A 21,404-nucleotide genomic window follows, 5' to 3' on the forward strand; every position below is an offset into this window, starting at 1 on the left:
AAGCTTAACCTTATAGGCCGCAGTTATCCCATAGTGCCTTAGTACAATGCCGTCTCCGATATAAGCCAATAGATAATAGAAAGCTATATATGGTTGCAAATGAGATTCTGCGCGCACTATGTATATGATATCCAATCGTCTGTATATGAGACACCCTGCTTTGTCTTGACCCGAGTTCTCCATTGAAAATAACCAGTTTCGGGGCCAATGCATACCTCATACATACCTATACCGATTTAAAGTTCATTTTGGTTACAAATCTGGTTCCTTGACCTTTCCTCCCTGTGACTCGATATACTGCTCCCTGGTCTGAATGTCAAATACGGCAGGGAGCATAACATCGTAGAATAGATCAGGAGGCGTTTCGCAGCCAAAAGATCCTGCTTCGAACTCCCATCGCTCAACAAGGTCCTCCAAATCATCAAATCCTTGACTTTCCTCGACCAACGTGTCTGGGTCTACCAGAACTCCAGGGTTAAAATCAGAACGCAGGATCGATGTCTTGTTCACCAAATGTTCAATGCCTTCCTTGAATCTGGGATCAAGGGAAAAGCGATCGGGGTTGACACCGATCTGTTCTATAGATCTGAAAAGGCCTAGTTCGCGGCATTTATGGAATGCCTCGCCCTCGGCAATGCCCATCATGACGCACCCCTGGAAAACGTCGGTGCAAAATTCGCTATGGACACCACCCTCCAGCGTAAAAGTAAAAGAGCCTGCGGGAATATCTAAGTCCTGTATAGCAAGAGCGTCAATGAGCCAGGATTGTAGCTTTGGGAGGAAGGAAGGGCCATAAAGCGGCCTTGTCTTGGCTCGAGTCTTCCAGTCCGTGTTCGGCCCCGCGAAGTTGTGGATACAGCCAAAAAGACTGACACAGCGCTCCACTCGAAGTAGGGGATTCTCCTTGAATAAAGGGACCAGACCCTGGGCATGGAGTGAAGGCATGTTGACTGATGGGCAGTCTTCATGCAATGCGAGCCTGCGAACTTGGGCTCGTTGCTCGGCAGGCAGCTTGTTAAGGAAACGTATTGCTACAGCGGTAGCCGAGAACCTTATTTTTTTGAGATAACGATAATCGAAATGATCAACCAATCTCATGGGATTATCGTATTCCGCACCGTATTGACATCGTTCGGCGTTTTCTGCACGTGGCTTGAGGGGATCATCGCCGAGTTCCCGGTAGAACCCGCGGGGGTATGACCATATTTCAGGAAGCTTCCATACAAAGTCATGTATATCCAATAGATCCAATGCACGAGCGACATCGTCCCTTGAGGGGATGTCCCAAAGGTTGAACTTGAGACCAAGAAACTCTCTTGGATGGTACTTACCGGTCCAGTGGGGCAAGGTCTTGCGTAACTGATTGTCAAATTCCGTTGGTGCTTCTTCAGCGATGAGCCGTAGGCAATACGAAAGTGCATCTCGGACATCCCCTGACTGCTGTTGCCATCTATCATGAGAGCCACCACGCGACAAATCACCACATGGGTCCATGAAGTCTTCTTCATGAATATCAGCAAAGCCAAGATAGGCAGAAGGGCCATAGACATCAGCCCTGTCAACCTTCAGCCCGAAAAAGTATCCTACCCAGTGGCAGAGGGGAGGTCGCATCCTATCGACAAGGTCTTTCCTCGAGCGGGGCCTGTCCTCTACGGGGTTCCTGATATTATGGTTTGCCAGTTCTGATTCAAACATAGACCTGAATCTGGGAAACTTGGCATCGAGCTGGGCGAACATTGCTGGAGTAATAGACTCGGCGAGATGAAAGGCCAAGTCTTGCTCTAGGATGTAGTACGCAGTAGCAACGAGGTTGAAGCAACCGGCCAAGCTGCGCCACTTATCGCTGGTTGAGAAGTGGATAGTGTTGACCGCCAGGGGAATCGTGGCCGTGTCCCTTGCAATGGAGCGACATGTGTATCGAAGGGAGAGGTTAATCGGGGTACGGGCTTCATCGGCGTTGGTCAGTTTATCGGTTTGTGCATTGTAGATATAACCGCCATCTACCTTGAGGCACTCTTTGAAGATTTTCTGACGAATCTCTGATGGGAGGTCTGTAAGGAGCTTTGGAGCCATTTTGGAGAAGGTGACGAAGGTGAAGGTAAAGGCGATGATGAAGCTAAAGGCAAGGACAGACAGCGGGGTTCTTATAGTGGGCTGGGTGCGCATGAGTCATCCATAGCAGGTAGCCAATCAAGTGAAAGAAGCAAAGACCCTCAGCCAAACTTAAATGGATAGAGGTCGTAATGGACGGGCCCGAGGTTGAAGAAGAAAGGCTCAAGGCTTTGATCCTAAATGACAAAAAGATTTAGGTAAATTAGCATAAGTTTAGGGTGTCTTTTGCCGAGTTTAGGATATCTTAGGATATCTTTTGCTGAGCTTATTTTAATACCCTGTATCAAGGTCTGATGTTTCCTTGCTCTTCAAGGCCTAGGTAAGCAAGGCAACGGTACTCGCAGGTACCTAGCTAGCAACAAAAATGCTCTTCACGGGGTATCACAGGCAGACAGACGGGAACAGCAGGTTGGGGTGTGCCTGAGCACGCTTTTATTTTTTTAAGTTTGCAAGTCAGCCTTGAAAGGTATATCCAAGCATCTCCAAAGTCTAGCATAATTTAAACATTAATTGCCTCTCAGGAGGCAAAGCTTCATTAAGTCAATATCATTAAGTTGGCAGCCTCATTCGCAGCCTGAACCTTACCACAGATAGGCCAGCTTGGGAGCCCTATCGCCAAGAGTTAGCAATACAACAAAATGATAAGGAAGCGAAACACATACTTACTTGCTCTTCAGCTGGCCCAAATCTTCCTCCTGCAACCCACTTCAAAAGACTAAGACACTTCAAGTCAGCTATCAGTACAAGACAAGAGGCAGAAACGAAGATGCAACAGAGGGAAGAGTAGACTTACATACCGCGCTTCAATCATCCAACACGCTTCAACTTCTAGGTCAGCTAAAGCCCAAGCACTAAACACCCGACCGCAAACTCACCAGTAAGTCATCCAACCCGACTTCCCTTATCATGTTAGCCTAGCTTCATCACAAGAAGGCCAACATACATACATACCTTCTGATCGCAACCGCTAACAACATCACAGCTACACCGTCGCGATGCCTATTGCTGGGGGACCAACGGTCAGAACCTCATACGATAATACAACCAACCTAAGGGTAGAGGGTTACTTACTCAGAAGAAGCTTGCAGAGACCCCGCCCCGGCGAGCCCTATTTAACAGAAGACCTCGATGTGATCCCCACGATCAAGCAAGGTCTCCAAAGGGCTAGCCAGGGTGATCGCAATAGGCTTCGTGATTTGGCTGATGAGATCGGGCCAACCTGGGGGAAAGAAGATGATGACGGCCGCGTTACTGTAGAATATTTAGTTTCAAACTGTAAAGTGAGATATACATAGCTGAACTTACGGCTTGCCCTCTTTGGCTGTGAGGTCCTCCGGCTTGTACGGCAGTATCTTGATGACCCTCAGATCAGCGAAGACTTCCTCAATCAAGAGATACAGAGCCTTCGGACTCTCAGATGGGCTCTTAAAGGAGGGCAGCTATGGCGGAGGCAGAAGGTGTTCCTCGAGGCCCTTCGTGAGCTAGGTAAGGTAAGTAAGATAAGTAAGGGATATCATGTTGGTAGACACGGCACTTACAACGCGTACAACGATTGGCTCCATGAGATCAGGGTGCAGTCGATGGTGGTGCACTTCGCGTTGAAGGAGATTGGCAATGCGTGACTATTGATGAAGGCCAGGTTAGCATAAATATAAAAGAGGTAAGGGACTTTGCTCTTTGACCAAGTGCCATATAGACCAAACTGGTTATGGTCTTGGATTGTGAGAGCGCGACTACCCGTGACAGAAAAGTCAGCGGCAGCTCGGAAAGTGTTGAAAGGGAGGGCAGTTGATGACTTACAGACGAGGGGGACGGCGTACTGCGAAATCTGCTATCCAAAGATGGTCAACGGAGGAGAAGGCGAAGCAGGAGGGCGAGCCTACTGATGAAAGAGGGGTAATCGCGGGGTTCTGCTAAGATGTGTCAGAGCTGTGGCAAACGGGCTTGCCGGAGTGAAGCTGAGGCAGAGGCAGAGACGGAAGAGTAAGAGGAGGAGGCGATGGCGGAGCAGTATACATACCGGGGGGGAAATGTATTGAGTCTAACATCGGTCAGCGACATGAATATACAGGTAGAGGAGGTAAGACTTACTTTGTGTAGGTTCAGGAGCCTAAAGTCAAAGACCTGAAGTCGTGACTGACTGAGTAAGTTGGGCCGGGATGAGAGTAAGGTTGAAGGAAGACTTACCGTCGGCGTAATCGGCGAAAAAGGCTAATCGACCACGTGACAAGGCACGTGACCGTCACTACGGATCCCGATGAAGAACGTAAGCAACAGTCGATCGGAATGGAAGCGAAAGGGAAGAAAGAGAAGGAAGGGAAGGGGAGGAGACACTTACCGCCTAGAACATCAGTGCACCATCAGTATAAACAGGGGCCTCATAGTCAAGTGAATGAGCTAGGTGAGGAACCCTGAAGACACGAAATGGAATGGATGAAGAAATTATAAACCAACAAAGGGTTACAAATGCAAGGATTGAGTTATGGGTGAACCTGGTCCTGCAACCTCATCGTCTTCCAAGACTCGTGCGTTGGGGGGTTAAGAGCCCCCGGAATCAACATAGAACATAGAGTCTAGTCGAGCCAAGGAAAACTGTTCAAGCCCGAAGTACATCATGGCCCAATGAACAGCAACCTTCAGGTCAGTCGTCAGAAGCGTCTTCCATGCGAAATGCTTGACCTTCCGAATCAACAGTAACCTGGCATCATGAAGATCAGGACACTCCATGAACATGTGATAAACCGTCTGGTTGGGGTGCCCGCAGGTACAAGTAGCTTCGATTCGTACCCTGATGACCGCGTCGGAGCCAGGAACCTTGACCTCCCTCATCACGTGGCACTTGTTCAAGTACCAATTGAGTCCAACGCACTCAGTCCGCAGTTGCATACCAAGTGTAGACTCGGGGCGCGTCATACCACGGTAGTAAGCTAAACTCTCTCCACCCCATTCACCTTTGAGTGCATGAGGCTGATAAGTACTGGTCTTCTCATCTTTGCGTTCTGAGAGGTGGGCTGCCCATATTCCTTTACTTGTCTCAGTAGCCTGCCGAATTGCCTGCTGCCGGATGGCCCTGTTGCGGTTGACCGGGTTCCTCCAAGCTTCAAGAACTGTTGTTTTCGGCGGACACTTCCAAGTATCTTGAAATCGCTTTCCGGCTTCTCCGACTAGTACCCTCGCGATGCCATTCAGGACGTCGAAGGCGCTTTCGTGGTAGGCGTGAAGCTTGTCATGGAATCTTCCATCCTCATCGTGTTCAGGTAGCCTGTTGAACCAGAAGTCGTGAGGGCGCACCTTCAAAGACTTTGCGCGACAGGACATCGCCATACGGTAGAGGAAGACTTCGATGCTGTCAATGTGACACTCCTTCTCCAGGACAACACGTGGGGTGGCACGTATCGCACCAGACAACAGCATGATGCACTTGTACTGTAGCTTCTGGAGTCGCGCTATCTGGCGAGGTGGTAATGGTTTCCGAAGTCCCGTTAGACCCGGCTCATGCTTACGCCAGGCGAACCATGCTGCGCAAGCGTAGGAAATGACAGGCCGAATCTTGCAGATGTAATACTGCCTAGTCTTTTCGAGCGTCATCCCCCAGTTGGCCCCCGATATCCGTCTTTGATACCTCAACGCTGACTCAACCTTTTCCTCGATATGGGTCAAGTGGTGTTCAAAAGACAGCCAAGGATCCAACATAAGACCGAGAACCGGAAGCTTCTCCTGCTGAAGACATTTTGGGTTGTTCCTGAGCTCGTAGATGTCGGGCAGTAGCGTACACAACGGTTCAACCTCTGGCGTGTCGGTCAACCCGAGGTTCTCGCGTTTCCGTTGGTCACTCTTCCGCTTGGCGTCACTCACCCCATTTTGAAAGTGCATCACCAGGGACTTCTCCGGAGAGAAGGAGAGATGGGCGCCTTTGGCCCATTCCATGATGAGATCGTGGAATACCTTCAGGAGAGAACAGTTCTCCTCGTAGGATGTGGATACAGCCATAATATAAGTGTCGTCCACATAAGCAAAGACATGAACCTCAACATTCGGCCGATCCAGCTTCTTGATTTCCTCGGCAAGCATTACAAGTAACGGCGCCGTATAAAATAAGAAGAGCAGAGGGGATAGCGGCGATCCTTGGGGGATGCCGATGTTGACGAAGAAAGGTTCTGAAACGCTCTGGGGCAGTTTGATAACGATCGAACGGTCGGAAAGAAACGAGTGAATGACGCGGAGGAACCATGTAGCGACGCCGCGGTCGGCAAGAGTCTGGAGTAGTAAGACGCGATCCACACAATTGTAGGCTCCAGATACATCAAGTGCAACAATCGAGACGACCAGTCGAGGTATCCTGTGTGTTGGCTTCCAGGCCCAGGCTTTTCGAACGACACCCAACATAGCTGTGAGAGCGTCTGTAGTGGATCTTCCCGGAGCACCGTACTGTGTCTCGGGAAGAAGCTTGTGATCCAATGCAAGCTTCTTCAGGCGCTGGGCAAGGAACCGCTCAAATAGCTTGCCAAGACACGATAGGAGTGCTATAGGGCGCCAGCTATTTGGATGGTTATAGGCAGGCTTAGCAGCCTTAGGTAACATGGACGTAATGGCTTTCCTAAAGGCTGCTGCGTGATAGCCCAGCCTGATGCATGCGTTGAAAAGCTTAGCAATGTAAGGTGCTATCAGCATGCGACACAGCTTGAGGGCTTCGTTGGGGACCTTGTCCTCCCCGCAAGCCTTCTTTGACGGGAGCCTTTGAATCATGGTAATGATCATAAGCTCCGTCACAACCAGATCCATTTCGAACTCCGCTCGATCGGGACTGAGGTCTGGGAAGGGAAGTTCTGGAGGGGGACAATCGCTCGTCTCTGACCAAGTGAAATTGCGAATACAGATCTGCTTTTCTTTCTCTGAAGCAAACGTACTTTTGTTATGGACAAGTGCGGGCATATTGATGACATTTTGAGGCTGGGATTGCGCCTTGCCTATCGCAGTTGCCAACCAGAGTCCCTTATTGGCGATGCTTTGGCGATAGGAATTTTGGTTCCTGCCTTGCACATGTTTGGCGTGGTCATCCAGTCGAATGTCGGGGCCTGCGGGAGTAGAGAGACACTCAGTCGTCAGGATGTTCCGCAGGCGAGGATCCAAGAGCTGTTGTCGTGGAGGGGGGTTTGCAAGACGGCTGCCAACATGCTCCTGTATAGACTCATAGATAATCTGGACGAGTTTGGATGCAAAGGCATCCAAGTCGTGGTGGGTATCCAGTGGCATGCCATCGAGATGGCAAAGACACAGTCCGACAGCTTCGAAGAAAGCCTTGATGTTGACACGGTTCCATAACAGGACCCTGCTGTCGTCTCGGACACAGCTCATATCGAGGATTGTCCTAATGGGGCGGTGATCGCTCGGCTTCCAAGGGTTGTCTTGAAAGACTCCCCAATGCTTGACCTTGTGACACAAGTCGGGACTGATGAAGGTGAGGTCGATACATGAAGCTGTGTGATGGTTATCGCCATGACCCATAGTGCAAGTCACAGTGCCCTGTTTGGTCAAAAGTGCCATCTTCGCCACTGTAATCATCTCATGCTCGAGGACTTTGGCAGCCAGTGTATGATTGGGCTGTTTGAATAAAGGGCCGCCCCATAAATAGCGATGAAGATTGAAGTCGCCGACCACGATGTTGCGTTGACCGAAAGTGGTTTCCTTAACAAGTTGCTTGACGTCGATATGTCTCTTTGGTCGACCGTCCTTCGCCGGCTGGTTCACATTGTAGACAGAATGGATGGCAATCCGCCCTTGTTGAGTGTCGAGAAAGAGTGTCGCAGCCATATCTTGATTGGCATCAGTATGATATTCCACATGCCAAAGGTGTCTGGGAAGGGAGCGATGAATAAAAAAGAAGACTCGGCCGTATTCGACAGGTTCCGATTGCTCCGGAGCTTGCGACGACTTCTTGTTGCCTTTGCCACTCCGTCGATTGTGATCATCGGGGTTGTCAGTTGGCACGAGCGGCCTGGCTGGGTTCATCTCGAGATAATAATTCGGACAAGTTCGCCATATGGTTCGGGATGACGGGTCACAGCCGCAGATGATGTCGGCAGAGCCACCATTTTTGCCTTGTCGCTGATATGACATGAAGGCCTGCGTGCGTCTCCATGAACCGCCGAAGTTGGCTTGATCAATGATCAGAGTCTCAAGCCTCGGGATGCATCGCTCACGCTCGGCCTTGCGCCTCTTGCGCCGAGCCTGGCGACGCCCCATTGGGAGTGACCGAAAGCGTTATGAGACAGACAGTGATGCGAATGAGTTGCAACAGTACTTGTCTGACAGCTCGTCGGTCTGACAACCGACGAGCTGTCAGGCAGTGTCGACTCGAGTTGAAGGCCAGAGAGAAAGGATGATGATGGGATGATAGTAAGAGAAAAGAGTCTGAATGAATGGATGTTTCAAGATGGAAAGAGAAAGATGATGAAGAGATGATATTCGCGTTGTGATGCGATGTCCCAGCTTGTCTGCAGTGTTTACAAGAGCAAGTTTGGAGGCGGTTGAATGAAAGAAAGAGTGGTTGAATGGTTGAATGAATGAATGAAGGAAGGAAGAGACGAAGTGGCCGATGGCGACTTACTTATTGATTTGCGTTGCCTCGGGCAGCCCAAGTACCTGCCTCAGCCAACTCAACACCAAAGGTACAAAGTCATTGAACGCAACCTCAACTGCGATAATTTGTCAGCAACCTCGGATTGTTGAGAGACCCGAGCGGCTAAAATTGCCGTATTATCGTATGATCGAGAAGCAAATCTTTCAAGGCTGGAAATTACACGACGAGGATAAAGATTTGTTCATTCTCGTTGCTTCCGAGGGGCGTGAGCTGCCGAGCGCGCTATGGTACGGCACGAGGGCTCTGAAACCTTCCACTAAAAACCACGCTACTGGGGGGAGTGCAGCACCCCAACCTCCCCTGTACGGCTGAGACAGGCTGCGGGGGGTGAGGACCTACAGTGGTTCACCGCTGCAATCAGGCCGGGGTGCTAAAGTTGTAAGCGCGCCTCGCAGTCTCGCAGCGCCCGCTGTGACGGGAACTATTGTCCCGCGGATCCGGATTACACAGAGCGCCAAACTCACGACAATCCTCCATGCCATTGCAACATCAACGGTACGAGTTCTTGGTGAACCTCGCCCCCTGTGCTAGCATGGTCATCGCTTCAACGCTGTAGCTAGCTCGGGAGAGTCCGTCCCAGTCTCCGCTAATCGTGTGCATGGTCTTAACTAGGTACCTAGGTACGTATCTAATCAGTGCAGCCGCCTCAAGAGGAACAGCATCGAGTCTGTCCCCGTGACTCAATAAGTTTGCTGAATGAGCCATCATTGCACGTGTTGTAGTCGGTGAGCCAAGTTCAAGGCGACTCGCAAGTCCAGATCTGCAAATTAGCAAGTGGTGAAATTGTGCATTAAAAGTGGCGGCGCAAATACATGGAAGAAAGTGACGAGTTATTGTAAGAGATGTTCGATTTGGAGACACGAAATGCAAGACGTAACAAGAGATTTCGACAAGATTAAGGCAGTAAATACACTATTAATTAGGGCACGTTGAATAACGTTCAAATCCTTTCAATCAACAGGCATAACAGGACACAACAGACAAAGAAATTAACAGCACCCAGATGCCATTTGCCAGCATCTCCATCCTCAAGTCCCAGATGAACCTCCTCCATGTCATTCTACTGTTACCGTCTCTTACCATGTCTCGAACGACGCGATTTCAAGGGAATACTGATGCCAGAATTATCTGATGCATCGCTATCAGACTTCTCTGACTCGCTCTGACGAGCAGAGGAGCCGGGGCTATCATGAGCCTTCCTCTTGCTGCGCATAGGGCTTGGAGACCGCACGGAGTCGCTGACACTAGCTGTGTCACTAGCAACCGATATAGGCCCCTCGTACTCCTCGGAATCGCTGTGAGATCTGTGCCGAGACGAAGTAGCTTTCTTAATGTTGCTTTGGCTATGCTTCGCCTTTTTGGATGCGGGCATCTCTGAGACTGATCCAGCACGGCTAGCCTTACGCGCAGAAGGTTTGCGCGGTGTGTTGATGCCGCTTGCAGGCGCGAGGAGGCCATCAAAGGTGTCAAGACGGCGCTTTTTCAAGGTTGCCTGGTCGAAGGTAGCCGGTGGACTTCTGGTAGTATTGTCACGTTTCGCACGTGAATGATCTCTCTCCCGGTGAGAGCTAGGCGTCGGTTGAGAGTGAGAAGCCGTAGTGCGGGACCGCGACTCAGCTCGACCACACTTCTTCTGGATAATAGAGTCAGAAAACGCAGGACTTGGTTCTTTGAACCTTCTATTCGAAGACTTCAAGGTTGATGCATCAGCGGCAGGCTTCGAAGAAAAATACGAGGCCCCTCGAGAGCGCTGACTCCTTGGAGGAGACTCTTCAGAAGCTTCGGAGTCGGACGCGAACGGGTCCGAGCTTGCGTCATCCTCATCCTCCGAAACGGCAGATTTACGAGACCGTCCACGATCTCGGAAGGATGACTTGCTCGAGGTCTGTTTGTCGGGCGTTGAGTCCATAGACTGCAAAGGTGAATGTCCATGACGAGAGCGACCCTTACGAGTGTCTTTGGGCTTCAAAAGTGATGGCGTAGGAGATCCAGGAGCCTGATGCTTGCGCTTGAAGACGGATTCATTTGAGATGGTTTCTTTATCTTGGGGGCTTGAGGGCAAAGTGTTGACAGTTCCTGCTCTCTTCGAACCGAACGAGGGCTCTGGGGCTGGAAGCAGTAACTTGGGGGTCGCTGGCGCGTCCCGTAGCTCGAAACTGTCGCATAGGTTATTGAAACCCTTCAAGAACTCGGATCTGAAGGCAACGAAAGATATTGGCCCGCGCACAAGCTGCAACGATGCGCTGGATGAGGACGTCGGTTGAGAAAATCGACCAGGAGCCGGTGCCACAGCAGATCTTTTACCCCTCAAAGTAGCTTCTGCGACAACTCTTCTTCTTTCTTCTGCTCTGTAAACATCTGCAGCCTGGCTAGCAGCAGCGCTCTCGGCTCCCCGGACAGCCTTTTCGATTTCAGCAGCATGCCTGGCAGCTCTGGCATCCTCCTCGCAGATATCAGGCCAATCACCACCGGCTTGCGCACCAAGCCTTTTGTCGAGCCATTCTGCAGCCTCCGGCCTCGTCTTAAAAGACTTGTCTATTTGCGTATGTTAGAAAGGAGAAAGGCTTACATGTTTTCGTCATGTCTTACTGCTGTTGTCCTTGTAGTTGTTTGTCAATATCTGGCGAGTCTCTTCGTCATGTGCAATGCCGGTTTTGAAACCTCTGGCTATTGCATAGAACTTGGCCATGGTTCTCCTCACTACACGAACGTAGAGTTGATAGACAGAACCAAGATGGAACAGAGCGAAATGTCGGGGGGCTAACCAGTGATGGGTTTACAGGAAGCGGCCTTTGTGACTCTTGACCGTACTGCCGTATATGCCGGGTGGGAGCTGACGCGCAATCCGTGGCTCATCTTGTGATGTTACCCATTCCTTGTTGTCCCGACACAATCTCCGACTCGGCATAAGAAATGCTCCATGGGCTGATGTTCCTGGCTGAATACGACCCGCGCAGGTGACGAAGCAAAGTTTCATCTTTGGGGGGTCGCGGTATACGCGAGAACGATGCTAATGTCGTAAAGGTTACATCGTGTTAGCTGACCATGCGTTCCTTTCAGCTAAACCTTCTCACTGGTCTCATCCGACAACTTCCTGATGCAGTAACGAGGCTTCGTCCCATTGGTGGACCGATGGTGTTTCCTTATCTATCAGACCATGACCCATGTATGTATTAAGACTCGGCAAAAGATGGAGTTTCCGGTTGATGGAGTGATATCATTTCCACCAGTCTGTGCGCAATGCAAATATTGTCAATAGAGCAGAGTAACAACAGGGGCCACTGGATCTAGAGGCGGCTTGCTCGGGCTGTGTTGTTGAGACGGCCGGTGCGTTTCTGCTCCAAAAGCTAAAGCTAGGGCGAGATCAGCAGTGCACGGTCGGGGTAACCAGTCTAGTTAGGTACCGTATCACCACCGCCTGGCTTACGGCCCGAGCACTCAGACCCCAAAACCTGCTACCTAGGTACCTAAGTTAGGTAGGGTGTAGCCGTGCATAGAGGGGCTTTTCAACTCCCGTACGGCAAGCTCGGCAACATTAAGACTAGCTTTGCGACGTCTCGTTCCGAACCTTGAATAGTATCGTCAACCCCAGGCACAAAGTTTAGGCTTAGACGTGCTCTACACGCCCCAACCCCGAGCCCTTGTGTAAACTCTATTTTTAAGCTCTGGATCGACAGGGGAAAGAAAAAGTTCCGTGAGCTGGGGTCCCCAGTGCCGAAGCAGGGGTCTGCCGCTATGTCATGGCGCTACTGCGGATGCACCATTGAACGGCATGTCCCAGTAGTCCCAACATTAATTTCCTCTTCCGGGTTTGCTGACAGTGGCTGTGTCTTTGTCTTGGAGATTGAAAATGTTGAGTCGCTAGAAGGATATGTATCAACTATCAACCATATCACGAGCGCGGCAAGTCGGGAGAGTTGTGTACAACAAGCCTATAAAGACTTCAACATTCCGCTACAGAGCACCATCTTAATCTCTCTCAGACCTTCATTCACTAGCACTATACGTTACCTATACCTTTCTACCGTCGAGAATCTTCTGACATCAAAATCCAAGCCTTGAATCCGGTTTCAGATGCCGCTGGCGGCCAACTGATAGATGAAGCACTCTCACGTAACTCATTGATCTTGCCCAGTCTCAAAATGACCATAGCTGATTTTCAGTAACACAGACCAGGGATTCTCGACTCAAGAGCTGCCCGAACAGCGTCTAGAAGGCCCTTCCTCTGACGCATCCAAGACAGATGGTAAATTCGCAAACCTTGGTCGAGAAGGGTACCAAAATCGTTGCCATTTCAACTCCTGAGGCTACTTCCTCGGGTCCTTCACACAGCTCCCAGGCTTCCTCTGTCGATAAAGATTCTCCTATGCCCTCGAGCTGTGACGATTTGCACTCAGAGGACACGAACTCCAGCTCGCCGGTTGTTTCGTCCCCATCCAGCTCGATATCCCCAAAGCGAAAGACCTGCTCTGATGCTTCGAACCAGGAGGAGCCCTCGCCTAAGAGATCTCGAGCGAAAGTCAAGCGTGTCACAAGAGAACACCCCTCCACCGGCGACATTTTGACACGCCTCCATGCCATTTACCCAATACTCAAGGAATACACCGATCTTATGAAGAAGAAGAAAGACGTTGTAATTGAGCATGAGGCAGGATTTACCTTTTCCCTTGATATGAGCGGGGCTTAAGATGTACCTGATATGGACAGAGTGTGGAATTTTCTGCGAAGCGTATGAAGACTGGTACTTGAAGCGGGGTCGCAGTGAGCAATATAATCGGGCTGGTTGGTGTTTTACGGATACGTCGTGATAGTGCGTGAGAGACGAGTTCCTTTATTGTCGTCACCTATACCTATGTAATACAGTATCTTAACTTATATATTTACTCTCCACGGATCCCATTCTTAACATCTAGCCTTATAATGTAGTCTTAATGCCAATGTACGATACGTTTCATTTGCCTGTGCTATAGGCTATCTTAAACGCTACACCATGATAAATAGCTATACAAGTTTCTTCACGTGCCCATACAGCCAACCACAGGACCTAAAGACCAAGTTTGCTTTTACAAAGGGTCGCGTTCTCGCCCATCCATGATTTGGCTATTAGAAAGTATCAGCCCGACGCGGTCTACCCCAGAAGGGATGCTTTCCCTCGAACCCCTCACAGAGTTCGCTTTAACGCCATCACAGAGATTCTGTAGATGCTCCGCGGTGTTCGATTGAGTATTCATCGCGCTATTCGTTATCAAGTATGAAAGATAATTGAAGTTTAAGGTTAACCTGCACGCTAAAATACAGAACGTTATAGATAGTAGTCATCTCATTAAGAATGAAAAGGCTGCACTGTGTGCTCGTGAGGAAGAGATGTGCCACCCCGTTGGCAATTTTTAACCTAGGGTGCGAAACCAACATCATACGATTGGTCTCTGTTCATGGACACCTGAGCGCAGGGACATAGCTATTTATCCTTTGGGCTGATAAGCATGCTCTGTGTTACAAAAACGGGCAGTTCAGCCGTTATTAACCAAACAATCGAGAGTCCAACATGCTTGCTTTGAGCAAGCTGGAAACTTGGGCTATCTAGGCCGAGTATTCATCAATCACAGATACAAATTCGGCGCGAGATTAGTTATTTGCATAGTAAACATGAACAACTGTTGAGTCAAGTACGTGCTAAGCTCATAATACAGCAACAGTGGCTTGGTCGAGGGCTGCAAGGAGAGATTCTATTCCGTCACCTTATGACACAGGCTTGGCAATTTGTTCAATACTTATGATCCTTACTAGTAGTTCATAGGTATAGTAATAAACTGTTCTTAGACAAATTTCCAGCCAGGCAATGAACCAATGGCCCATACCTTAGCTGTTGCCTGCCATATCGGTCGTGTGAATTGGAGTCTTATTAAGCTGCCTGCAGTTATCTAGGGGTGCCATATCGGTCATTCGCGATCAAAAGCCATAAATACAATAACTATCTCAACAGTTGAAGCTCATATCTCGGTCTCGCTGCTCCTCGCTTGCGTTGTACAAAGTTGAAGGAAAGACCGTAATCCTGGCATGCAGTATTGTCGGTAGTTTAATACTAGGCCGGACTCGGCGATGATTAATACCTGCATTTGGTCATCGAGGCATGTGTAGCAGTAGTGATACACCCCGCCAATGTGCGGCCAGTTTTTTCAGTGGGTGATATCAAAGCTTCGTTTTGTTATGATCTCCTGTAATGCAAGTGGTGAGGTATTACAAACTGTGAATGAGGCATTGGTTGGGGTTGAACGGTGGAGCAAGCGTACTTCCCTGGACAACTCAGGTAAGTAGCAGCCTCTACAGAGCTTCAAAGTGGCAATCAAAATGACTTGCTGATACCGAGGCTGCTATAATTGCGTGATACATGACATTTTCACGGCGGAGAATGAGGCATGTTGCGGATTGTTCTGAACTGAATGGACTATATGCGGACAGTACGGGAATAGTTTCCAGTAGATAGATTTCATTGTAGCACACCGCTTGGCTTAGTTATCCAAAGATTGCTTCGAAGGCGAGGAAAATGAAAAGATATATCTAAACGAAGGCCCGATACTGGCTAGACTTTGCTACCCCAAGACCAAATGCTTGAGAATATCGTGACTTTCGGTATGCCCAAGTTGTACAACAAAGGCATATGCAACCTGAAAGAGCTCATTTACTAAACAATTATTAAAAATGTCCAGCAAATATCGTGGACGGCCTCAAAGAATAATACCAAGGCACCATTGCGTACACGTTTCAGTGGACTTCACACCTTATCTCGAGGGTATTAGCATCTAGATCAAGAAGAGCTTCTGGCAAGACAAGAAAAGGCAAAGTATCGAAGAGCTAATCAGTGATGGGTTTACTGCTGTGGCGGCCTTTGTGATTCTCCACAATACCTGAAACAATTACCGGCTTTGCTGTTCTCTACTCATATTTCTATTGCTCTCCCTGACGCCCGGGCATACTGGAATGCACGAACCAGCTCGGGGTACATGATTCAATAATCGTTATCCATTTATAATAACCCTGAATGCAGTTCAAACTAATCGTAACATCGCAATACTTGGTTTCCATGGCTAAAAGTCAAAATGCGATATGTCCTTGTATGTGTTTTCCATTGAATTCAGAGCTGTATCCACCTCACAGCTACGATAGCAGAAGGTTAGAGCCACACATTACTGTAGCGTGCTAGTAGTATCTCAATATTGCTCTATTGAGGAAACCTAGACTATCACATTACCATGCGTTTAAATATCAACCCAGTTGCTTAGATAGAGTCCTACTAGACAACCTAGCTCAGTACTTCCATCATGTCAAATGCCATACTCGTCAACATCCCTCAGAATATAATTAATATAGTCACCTGCCCCAAAGATATAGGATATAGGCAATAGTATAGTAAATAGCTAATAATTATAATAAAGGAGGATTGATATTTCTCTCTTTAGTAAGGAAAAGCATTTAAGTAATAAAAACATTATTTATAAACCCTTATAGGAGAAACATATTAATATAGTGTCTATATAGAACTGTATACTTAGGCTTAAAAAATATATTAAAATCACTAAAGTATATATATAAAGCCTAAGTTAGTATTAAAGCATTTCTAGGGCAATTAATCTCAATTCCCTCGGTTAGATAAGCAGCTCCGTCATTAAATATATTAAGTATCGCAAGTACTGCTTCTTTAAAGGCGTTCTAAAATAGATATATTAGCAAATTCAATTAAAAATTATCCTAAAGTCTCTTACTAATTCTCCACAAAAATCAAGTTACATTAATAAATACAGCAGGATATATACTATTTTAAGGGGCTTAAAACGTTACCCAGCTCGAGGCTGGCCATTCTGGTCGCAAGCCTCACCTTGGCCATGCCTTTGCCAAGCGATTCATTTCAAGGCCTCCGACTAATCAAGTTTATATAATATAACACACCTATAGCAATCTTATATAAGACAGGCTCCTCTTAGATTAGCAATTCGCTCTAGAGTCCTTGTAAAGATATATCCTTAACATTACATACTCATTACGGCTAAATAAAATACCAATAAAGGCTAAGTTGTTTTTTTAGTCAACGCTTTAAGTAATAAGAAGAAGCTATCAAAAAGATAATCAGCAAAGTTATCAAAGGAAGCTCGGATTTCATCTCAACAGGTTAGGTCTTTAAAGTCAATATCTTTATCTGCAGTTATTAAAAGTCCTGCAAACGCAAAGAAAGCAGCTAGCAATCTATCTTTAGACTTCTCACTTATCAAGTAGTTATATATTAAGCTAACCAGTTTAACACGGTTATACTTGTCGCGACCTGGTCTAATGCCTTCATGTTCGAAGTGTTTAATGATTTGATCAAGCCGGCGCTTAGCAGAGGCGTGGTGAGCTAGATCCAGAGGTGGCTGCGATGAGAAGTCCAACATTCCTTCGAGGGAAGACTAGTAGCAATGGAGCGCTAATGCAGGTGCAGGTGGCGCCATTGTGTTGTTGATTTTGGAGGTTGTGAAGTTGACAAAGGGCAAGGTGGAGGGAGTTACACTGACTTGAGTGGGCGGTGAACATGATAAGATAAGAAAGTGGCAGAACTCTCCGGCCAGCTGTAGGGTAGCGGCAACGGCCTACAGCTTGTTCAATACATACATTAAAGCTTGTCACTCTGATTGTGAGAACAGTGAAATAGTGTTTGGATCTCTATCAGTAGATAACTACATGTGTACTGTAGTTAATAAATAATTAAAGACTGTTCAATAACAGTAGCAGGGCTGCTGTTACATTAAGAAATATAGCTAAACGGGTCACGTGAGGCTTTGTCACTCCTTAACCGGAGCTAGCGTGGCTTCACCCTTTGCTCCTAAAAGCAAAACAACCCATCACCTCAAAGGTTGCTTATTCCTCCACGCTCTGGCCAACGCTTTTTAACATGTCCAGGATGGATTGCCAAAACATACCGGCAGAGCATATATATCGTCTCTCCCATCGGCCAGGAGAGTTGTTCTATTCAATGATTACTATTTCTGAACCCCCGAAGGCCATAGAAGCAAATCTAGCAGATCGCCGCTCCTCCCTCGGGATTCTTAACAGGCTGCCAGTTGAACTGCTTTACGGAACGATTAGCGAACTCGATTTTCTGACGCTGACGCGATTTTCGCGCGTTTCTGTTCGAGCGAGGAATTTACTGCGGTCCCTTCCCGCATATCAAGATCTCATGAACCATGCACCAGATGCGTTAGCAGCCCTCAGTCAAACAAAACTTCTTCATCTTCATTCGGCATGCAAACTTCACACTGCTCTTCGAACTGAGTGCTGTGCAACCTGTCGAGAATACGGCGCTTACCTCTTTCTCCCAACCTGCGAAAGATGTTGTTGGCAATGTCTGCGATCCAACCTAACACGACGGGTGATTTCCCCGGCAGCGGCCGGTAGAATCTTCGCCCTCTCGCCAAAGATGGTCCAGCAACTACCAATCATGTTTAGCATCCCGGGAACTTATGGCGTTGGACGTAAGCCCGCGCAAACATCACACAAGCTTGTGAATGTAGGCGCTGCAAAAGAAGTTGCCGTGTCAAAATACGAGTCGCTGGTAAATCTTAAAGAAGTCATTGCACGAAGAAAGTCTAGGGGGCAGAATGCCAACACGGTGAAATACCTGGAGGCTGTCTTTCTGGACTATGCAGATTCGGATCCTTTGATGATTCCAGATCATGGGGGTATTGGAGACGACCCTTATTTTGGCATGGCATCCATCCCATTCGCTTCTCTTCCAACTCGAGACGTTGTTGACAACGGACTTTGGTGCAAGGGATGCCAATGGACGTACGAGCGACAGAAAAGTCAACGGCTACCGGCTCACCTCATTGCCAACATGGTGCCAGTCGGTTGTGATCCCGATCGTGTACTATTGGGCCTGGCCAGGCGAGGTCACTCAAGAACAGGACTCTTGGAGCATATTCGAAGATGTTACGGGGTACAGAAGCTGCTTAGTGACAGATAAAGACAGGGAAATTGAAAGAATATCGTTATCCTCACAATCTTGGATGACAGAAGTCTAAAACATCGCAAGTTACACATACAAGACTGTGACCCTAACCCCACACTGGGCACTCAGCGCCCCTCGCCCGCTAATAGCATAACCCATAAGTAATCGATCACCTTCGCTGATGGCGCTGGGTGTACTCCGTGTTTGCCTTGCTTTCGGTAGGCATGTGCTTAAAACAATAGTTGCGTGAAGTCACCTCATCGGCGTTTATCTGGTCACATCGCAGGTTGGACTGAGCGTTATACAGCCGGTCACACTGTTTGAACTCGCCCTTTTGCCTGCACCCGCATTGATAAACGTGCCACATCTGAGTACACATGGTTCAGCGGGAAGGTCTTGGTGTTTGGAGGACGTGTTATGCAATGTAGTTGTTGGGTTCTTTTAGTGTCAGTATGGCAGCGACTTCGAAGACTTCGATTAACAGAGTTTGTGTACATACCAGAGTAAAACTGAGATTTCTAACAAGTTCTCAGCGATTTGGGAGGGAGAGGAGAGTAAGGGAGGGAGTTAAAGTGAATTGAAGTCAGGTTTCAAACAGGATTGACTGTCCCTTTAACTTGTACAACTTGACTAACATATCTCTCATTGGCATCCATCACGAGAGCGGCGGGTCCCTTAATGACCACGATAGAGGAGTTGTCAGCGCGTAGAACTAGCCTAACCTACAGAGAGGCCAACTGTTCACCAGGGCGCTTAGAATGATTGGTCGTGGATAATCGTGCTTAGTTATACACCTTGGCCATCTCTTATCTCGCCAGGATGAGGGCCTTCTCCATAATAGCAGCGGGGCTGTAGCGCAAGACAAGATTGAAGCGCGTAGAGGAGGCAAGCTTGCCAATGGGAAGGCTAGCCAACGACCAGCGATGATCTTTTTTTAGGTAATAATTCATCAGGGCGCGTAAGACAGTTAGTTGTAGGCGCTTGCGTTGTTTAGTCTTACGTCATGGCTTCCTCCATAGGCTTTCGACAGCGGCAACACATGCATTCGGTTCATTATGAGACATTTGGGGTAGGCCGTAGGCAAGGTTTAAAATACGGCGGTCTGAATCGTGGTACGGAGTACCAATCATGGCAATGGTCTAATTGGGGCATTAGGCGCTGAACAAAATAGTGACCGTGCGCCAAGGGTTACAGCACTTCCTCCTAGTCTCTTCACGTGACATTGAGCCATGCCAAACCTTGTTGTTGGCCATCAATTGCTTGCTCTTCATTGTGTTCTCGACGACAGAAAACAACTATTTCTCAAAATGCCTTCTACTCAGCTAAAGCTAGACTCAGGGGGGGTCGTCCAAAACGACTCCATAGAGATACTATCGCAAATAATCTCTGATGAGGAAGGGATGTACCGCGTCCGCTCTGGACAGCGTGTCTACTACCTTACTATTCCCAGCGATGTCTTCGACGAAGACACAATGTGCCGTCCCTACCTCCTCATTCCCCGCTTGCCGTGCTTGTCAGACATATCAGGAAGCAAGATAGCACTCTCGCGCAACAGGGACGGCTCGCCCGCCGTAACTGCCTCCGACGACCCACTGCAGGAGGTCACATTCACTTGGCACGATGAACGTATCGATGTATTGTCCCTACCAAGAACAAAGGGCCTTAGATCTGGTGTTTTTGAGACTCTCTACCAAGGCCGACCAGCTGTTGCAAAAATCGCATGTTTTGAGTGGCAGATTCCAAGCCTTACTCGCGAGACGTGGGCGTATTGCGTCTTGACACAATCCCAACAGCCAGACGACGACCAATCTATTGCGCCTAAGTTCCTGGGCCACTTGACGGAGAACGGGCGCGTGATGGGCTTCCTTATGGAAAGACTGGAAGGCAGGTTTGCGTGCTCAGATGACTTGGCACAATGCACAGCTGTGTTAAGGAAGTTGCATGGCCTGGGAGGTATGGGGCTTGTGCATGGAGATATAAACCGATACAACTTTATTATTGAGGAAAGTCATGAAGGGCATGTTCGCTTAGTGGACTTTGAGCATGCACAAGACTATGATGAGAAGCTCGCGCAGGAAGAGCTTAAATCACTATATGCGGAGTTGGCTGAAGAGACAGGACGTGGCTCAACTATTACTAGATCAGTTACCTAGTTATAGCAAAGTTTCAAGCTAATACAGAGCCACAATATCATCTTTATAAGGAGCAGTCAAAGGATAAAACGTAGTAATCACACAGGGAGGCAGGCTAAAGAACAAGACATACTGTAAAGAAAGGCTTAATACCGATTTAAGTACTATTAGAAAATCATTATCTTGCCAGTATAAATAAATAAGCGTTCTCTATTAGCGGAATTATTATCCCCCGATTCCCTATATGGCGTCTTTTCGCCACGACCCGGTAGGGTTAATGGAATTGTTAAGCTTGTTCTAAATATTAGTAAATGTATCTATATAAACCTTAGGTTAATTTCTTATATTAGTAAACCCTCTAGCAGTGTTAGGAGTAATTTTAAGCTGTAAGAAATAGATTTTTATTTATTTATAGCTTTTTACTAAACTAAAGATAAAACTTATATTAATTTAAATATTAGTAATTAATAAGAAACTATAATAAGTTTATATTTAATTAATTACTAAAAATATAATATTTAATTAATAAAAAAGCAATTTAATT

General features: G+C 47.8%; 7 protein-coding genes across 7 annotated transcripts; 3 read left to right on the forward strand and 4 right to left on the reverse strand.

The window, feature by feature from the left end:
- Positions 1–252: 252 nt before the first annotated feature.
- Positions 253–2,073, reverse strand: FSUBG_13749 (uncharacterized protein; the record flags this gene model as incomplete). Its single annotated transcript, XM_036678673.1, has 1 exon — positions 253–2,073. The coding sequence occupies one exon, from the start codon at positions 2,071–2,073 to the stop codon at positions 253–255; it is 1,821 nt and encodes a 606-aa protein (XP_036530780.1).
- A 1,151-nt stretch (positions 2,074–3,224) lies between these two features.
- On the reverse strand, positions 3,225–3,674 carry FSUBG_13750 (uncharacterized protein; the record flags this gene model as incomplete). Its single annotated transcript, XM_036678675.1, has 3 exons — positions 3,225–3,363; positions 3,418–3,551; positions 3,651–3,674. 3 exons carry the CDS (start codon positions 3,672–3,674, stop codon positions 3,225–3,227), a joined length of 297 nt encoding a protein of 98 aa, XP_036530781.1.
- A 976-nt stretch (positions 3,675–4,650) lies between these two features.
- FSUBG_13751 (uncharacterized protein) lies at positions 4,651–8,355 on the reverse strand (the record flags this gene model as incomplete). Its single annotated transcript, XM_036678676.1, has 1 exon — positions 4,651–8,355. The coding sequence occupies one exon, from the start codon at positions 8,353–8,355 to the stop codon at positions 4,651–4,653; it is 3,705 nt and encodes a 1,234-aa protein (XP_036530782.1).
- A 1,463-nt stretch (positions 8,356–9,818) lies between these two features.
- Positions 9,819–11,441, reverse strand: FSUBG_13752 (uncharacterized protein; the record flags this gene model as incomplete). Its single annotated transcript, XM_036678677.1, has 2 exons — positions 9,819–11,287; positions 11,342–11,441. The coding sequence occupies 2 exons, from the start codon at positions 11,439–11,441 to the stop codon at positions 9,819–9,821; spliced, it is 1,569 nt and encodes a 522-aa protein (XP_036530783.1).
- A 1,554-nt stretch (positions 11,442–12,995) lies between these two features.
- FSUBG_13753 (uncharacterized protein) lies at positions 12,996–13,439 on the forward strand (the record flags this gene model as incomplete). Its single annotated transcript, XM_036678678.1, has 1 exon — positions 12,996–13,439. The coding sequence occupies one exon, from the start codon at positions 12,996–12,998 to the stop codon at positions 13,437–13,439; it is 444 nt and encodes a 147-aa protein (XP_036530784.1).
- Positions 13,440–18,197: 4,758 nt separating this feature from the next.
- Positions 18,198–18,743, forward strand: FSUBG_13754 (f-box domain protein; the record flags this gene model as incomplete). Its single annotated transcript, XM_036678679.1, has 1 exon — positions 18,198–18,743. The coding sequence occupies one exon, from the start codon at positions 18,198–18,200 to the stop codon at positions 18,741–18,743; it is 546 nt and encodes a 181-aa protein (XP_036530785.1).
- A 1,292-nt stretch (positions 18,744–20,035) lies between these two features.
- Positions 20,036–20,881, forward strand: FSUBG_13755 (alpha-galactosidase a; the record flags this gene model as incomplete). The annotated part of the gene is made up of 1 exon (XM_036678680.1): positions 20,036–20,881. One exon carries the CDS (start codon positions 20,036–20,038, stop codon positions 20,879–20,881), a length of 846 nt encoding a protein of 281 aa, XP_036530786.1.
- Positions 20,882–21,404: the final 523 nt, after the last annotated feature.

The sequence above is a fragment of the Fusarium subglutinans genome (genome assembly GCF_013396075.1).
Source record: "Fusarium subglutinans strain NRRL 66333 chromosome Unknown NRRL66333_c0000392, whole genome shotgun sequence".
Taxonomy (NCBI): Eukaryota; Fungi; Ascomycota; class Sordariomycetes; order Hypocreales; family Nectriaceae; genus Fusarium; species Fusarium subglutinans.